The sequence below is a fragment of the Mustela lutreola genome, chromosome 1, assembly GCF_030435805.1.
Source record: "Mustela lutreola isolate mMusLut2 chromosome 1, mMusLut2.pri, whole genome shotgun sequence".
Lineage (NCBI taxonomy): Eukaryota > Metazoa > Chordata > Mammalia > Carnivora > Mustelidae > Mustela > Mustela lutreola.
In genome coordinates this window covers 3,674,669-3,680,209 of record NC_081290.1, presented here as the reverse complement: position 1 = coordinate 3,680,209, position 5,541 = coordinate 3,674,669, and the positions used below count along the sequence as shown (strand labels likewise).

The window sequence follows — 5,541 nt, the reverse complement described above, 5'->3', positions numbered from 1 at the left end:
TCCCCTCCCGCTGGGACGCCTGAAACACAGTTGGCCCTACGAAGGCGGGACGCCCGCCGGTCCCTCGGACCGGACTTGATCTGGTTTTAGAGGCATCGGAGGGCGGCCCCGCGCCCGCGGCGAGCCGAGAGTGTCCCGCCGCTGCCCCCGCGGCCCCGCTGACCGGGCGGCCGACGCGAACGGACGAGAGGGGCCCGGGCAGGCGAGGCCCGGCGCGGGGGCCCGGGGACCGGGGGACCCGGGGCAGGAGGCTAGGTCGGGACAGCATACCTGGGCAGGCCCTGGGGGGCGGCCGCCGACGCCCCCGCGCCCGGGCCCGGGCCGGGCTCCTCGCCGTCCGTGCCGCTGTCGCCGGCCGGCGCGCCCCCCGCGGCGTCCCGCGGCTCCCAGGGCCCCGGCGGCCCGCGCGCGCCCTGCCTCAGCGCCTCGGCCAGGCGCGAGAGGTCGCGGCGCATGGCGTAGGCGTCCTCGCCGTCCGCGTAGTAGCGCGGCTCCACGTCGCTGACGCGGAAGCCCAGCGCGTCGGCGTAGAGGCGCAGCGCCGCGCGGTTGCTCCTGCGCACGTGCAGCGACACGTAGCGCGCGCCGAACGTCTCCACCATGGCGCGCGCCGCCTGGTCCATGAGCTTCTGCGCCAGCCCGAGGCGCCGGTGCGAGCGCTTCACCGCCAGCGACGTGATGTGGCCGTGCGGCACGTCGTCCGCGTCCTCCTCCATCTTGGCCAGCACGTAGCCCACCATGCGGCCGGCCTCGTCCTCGGCGACGTAGGACAGCTGCGGCCACGACAGGCCGTGGTACAGGTAGTACTTCATCTGGTAGTTCTCGGGCAGGCACAGCAGGTTGCAGTGCTGCATGTTGACCAGGTCCCGCGGCCGCGCGTTGCGGATGTTCATGGCGGCGGCCTCGAGCGGGGCCGCGGCCAGACGGGAGCGCCGCTTCCCGCCTCCGAGGTGGTCCGAGGGCCGCAGTCCTGAGGAGGGACGCCGGAGACGTGCGGGGCGGAGACGGCCGGCAGGCGGAAGGGGCGGGGCTACGACGGGCTCCCGGAAGTGCGCCACCCGCTCCCAGCCAATGGGGGCTTCTCGTTACTGGGTGGGTGCGCGCGCCCGCAGTAGGGGGTGGGGACGGAGCTCGCGGTGATCTCCGACGTGCTCAGTGGGCTGTTTCCTCGGCGGCTGCCACTGTTCCTTTGTTTTAACTGTAACGGCTTAATTTGCATGCGTCTGGGTCAACTTGGACGACCTGAGTAAACCCATATAACCAGAGTGTAGACCAAGAATCAGCACATTGCACACACACCGGGAGCACCCACTCAGCCCCCTTCCAGTACCCATCACGGAGACTTCTCTGCTACTCCAGTAACCGTCACCTAGATTCATTTCTTTCCTTTTTTTAAAATTTTCGTTTATTTTTAAAATTTATTTTCAGCATAACAATATTCATTATTTTTGCACCACACCCAGTGCTCCATGAAATCTGCGCCCTCTATAATACCCACCACCTGGTACCCCAGCCCCCCCCCCCCCTCAAAACCCTCAGGTTGTTTCTCAGAGTCCATAGTCTCTCATGGTTCACCTCCCCTTCCAATTTCCCCCAACTCCCTTCTCCTCTCCATCTCCCCATGTCCTCCATGCTATTTGTTATGCTCCACAAATAAGTGAAACCATATGATAATTGATTCTCTCTGCTTGGCTTATTTCACTCAGCAACATCTCTTCTAGTTCCGTCCATGTTGCTACAAAAGTTGGGTATTCATCCTTTCTGATGGAGGCATCATACTCCATAGTGTATATGGACCCCATCTTCCTTATCCATTCGTCCGTTGAAGGGCATCTTGGTTCCTTCCACAGTTTGGTGACCGTGGCCATTGCTTCTATGAACATTGGGGTACAGATGGCCCTTCTTTTCACTCCATCTGTATCTTTGGGGGAAATACCCAGGAGTGCAATGGTAGGGTCATAGGGAAGCTCTATTTTTAATTTCTTGAGGAATCTCCACACTGTTCTCCAAAGTGGCTGTACCATCTTGCATTCCCACCAACAGTGGAAGAGGGTTCCCCTTTCTCCACATCCCCTCCAACACATGTTGTTTCCTGTCTTGTTAATTTTGGCCATTCTAACTGGTGTAAGGTGATATCTCAATGTGGTTTTAATTTGAATCTCCCTGATGGCTAGTGATGATGAACATTTTTTCATGTGTCTGATAGCCATTTGTATGTCTTCTTGGAGAAGTGTCTGTTCATATCTTCTGCCCATTTTTTGATATGATTATCTGTGTTTTGCGTGTTGAGTTTGAGGAGTTCTTTATAGATGCTGGATATCAACCTTTTGTCCTTACTGTCATTTGAAAATATCTTCTCCCATTCCGTGGGTTGCCTCTTTGTTTTATTGACTGTTTCCTTTGCTGTGCAGAAGCTTTTGATCTTGATGAAGTCCCAAAAGTTAATTTTCACTTCTGTTTCCTTTACCTTTGGAGACATCTTGAAAGAAGTTGCTGTGGCTGATATCGAAGAGATTTCTGCCTAGGTTTTCCTCTAGGATTCTGATGGATTCCTGTCTCACGTAGAGGTCTTTTATCCATTTCAAGTTTATCTTTGTGTATGGTATAAGAGAATGGTCAAGCTTCATTCGTCTACACATAGCTGTCCAATTTTCACAGCACCATTTATTGAAGAGACTCTTTTTTCCACTGTATATTTTTTCCTGCCTTGTCAAAGATTAATTGAATGTAGAGTTAAGGGTCCATATTTGGGCTCTCTACTCTGTTCCGCTGGTCTGTGTGTCTGTTTTTCTGCCAGTACCATGCTGTCTTGGTGATCACAGCTTTGTAGTAAGGCTTGACATTAGGCTACATGATGCCCCCCGTTTTGTTTTTCTTTTTCAACATTTCCTTGGCAATTCAGATCTCTTCTGATCCCATACAAATTTTAGGATTGTTTGTTTCAACTCTTTGAAAAATGCCAGTGGAATTTTGATCGGAATGGCATTGGAAGTATAGATTGCTCTAGGCAGTATAGACATTTTAACAATGTTTATTTTTCCGATCCAAGAGCATGGAATGGTCTTCCATATTTTTGTGTCTTCTTCAATTTATTTCATGAGTGTTCTGTAGTTCCTCAAGTACAGATCCTTTACCTCTTTGGTTAGGTTTATTCCCACATATTTTATGGTTCTTGGTGCTATAGTAAATGGAATCGATTCTCTAATTTCCCTTTCTGTATTTTCATTGTTAGTGTATAAGGAAGCAACTGATATCTGTGCATTGATTTTGTATCGTGCCACATTACTGAATACTGAATGAGTTCTAGTAGTTTGGGGGTGGAGTCTTTTGGGTTTTCCATATAAAGTGTCATGTCATCTGAGAAGAGAGAGAGTTTGACTTCTTCATTGCCAATTTGGATACCTTTTATTTCTCTTTGTTGTCTGATTGCTGTTGCTAGGACTTCTAATACCATGTTGAACAAGAGTGGTGAGAGTGGGCATCCTTGTTGTGTTTCTGATCTCAAAGGGAAGGCTGTGAGCTTTTTTCCATTGAGAATGATATTTGCTGTGGGTTTTTCATAGATAGATTTGATGAAGTTCAGGAATGTTCCCTCTATCCCTATACTTTGAAGCATTTTAATCAGAAACAGATGCTGGATTTTGTCAAATGCTTTTTCTGCATCAATTGAGAGGACCATGTGGTTCTTCTCTCTTCTCTTATTGATTTGTTCTATCACATTGATTGATTTGCAAATGTTGAACCACTCTTGCAACCCATGGATATATCCCACCTGGTCATGGTGGATAATCTTTAATATACTGTTGGATCCTATTAGCTAGGATCTTGTTGAGAATCTTAGCATACATATTCATCAGGGATATTATTCATAAATTCTCCTTTTGGGTCAATCATCTTTGGTTTGGGGATCAGGGTAATGCTGGCTTCATAAAAAGAGTCTGGAAATTTTCCTTCTGCTTCAGGTTTTTGAGACAGCTTCAGGAGAATGGGTATTATTTATTTGTTGAAACTTTGGTAGAACTCCCCAGGGAATCCATCAGGTCCTGAGCTCTTGTTTTTTGGGAGGTTTTTGATCACTGCTTCCATCTTGTTACTAGATATTGGTCAATTCAGGTTGTCAATTTCTTCATGATTCAGTTTTGGAAGTTTATAGTTCTCCAGGAATGCATCAATTTCATCTAGGTTTCTTAACTTATTGGCATGTAAGTGTTGATAATAGTTTAACTTAATAATTTAATAGTTATCACTATAACTGTTGATAATTAGTTTCGCCAGTGGTTTATCAATCTTATTGATTCTTTCAAAAAACCAGCTTCTAGTTTCATTGATGCATTCTACTGTATCTCTTGTTTCTATCTCATTGATCTCTGCTCTAACCTTGATTATTTCCCTTCTTGTGTGTGGAGTTGGCTTAATTTGAACAGAAATTTCTGGAGACAATCTATAGAGACGAAGACTTCACAGGTAACACGATGTCAATAAAAATGTATCTCTCAATAATCACTCTCAATGTGAATGGCCTAAAAGTGCCCATAAAATGGCACAGGGTTGCAGATTGGATAAAATGACAGACCCATCCATATGTTGTCTACAAGAGAACCATTTTGAACCTAGGGATATGTCTAGACTGAAAGTAAAGGGATGGAGAAGCATCTTTCATGACAATGAGCCTCAAAAGACTAGGGCAGAGAGAGTCAATTATCATATGGTTTCACTAATTTGTGGAGCATAACAAATAGCATGGAGGACAAGGGGTCTTAGAGAGGAGAAGGGAGTTGGGGGAAATTGGAAGGGGAGGTGAACCATGAGAGTCTATGGACTCTGAAAAACAATCTGGGGGGTTTGAAGGGACGGGGGTGGGAGGTCGGGGTACCAGGTGGTGGGTATTATAGAGGGCACGGATTGCATGGAGCACTGGGTGTGGTGCAAAAATAATGAATACCGTTATGCTGAAAATAAAAAATAAATTAAAAAAATATATATTGGAGGTTCAGAAAAAAAAAAGACTAGGGCAACGATTCTCATATCAGATAAATTATTTTTAAACTAAAGACTGTAGTCAGAGATTCAGAAGGACCCTACATAATTCTTAAAGGGTCTATCCACCAAGAAGATCTGACAATTGTAAATATTTATGTCTCTAATCAGGGAGCAACCAATTACATAAGAAAACTGTTAATCAAGATAGAGTCATATTGATATGAATACATTAATAGTAGGAGATCTTAACGTGCCATTCTCAATAATAGACAGATCATCCAAGCAGAAAATCAATAAAGAAACAAGAGCATTGAGGGGACTGAGGTCAAGATGGCAGACAAGAAGCAGGCTAAGACAACATCAGGTAGCAGGAGATCAGCTAGATAGCTTATCAAATGACTCAGAACACCTACAAATCCAACAGGAGATCGAAGCGAAGAGTAGCAACCAGAAAATCGACCACTTTCTGAAAGGTAGGACAGGCGGAGAAGTGAATCCAAAACTATGGGAAGATAGATCTCCGGGGGAGGGGCCAGCTCCTGGCAAGTGGCGGAGCAATGG

At 47.3% G+C, this 5,541-nt stretch overlaps 1 protein-coding gene across 1 annotated transcript; it reads right to left on the bottom strand.

Moving 5' to 3' along the window:
- Positions 1-371: 371 nt before the first annotated feature.
- Positions 372-1,007, bottom strand: NAA11 (N-alpha-acetyltransferase 11, NatA catalytic subunit; the record flags this gene model as incomplete). The annotated part of the gene is made up of 1 exon (XM_059153649.1): positions 372-1,007. A coding segment is annotated over exon 1 (522 nt), but the record flags the coding sequence as incomplete, so codon positions are not given.
- Positions 1,008-5,541: the final 4,534 nt, after the last annotated feature.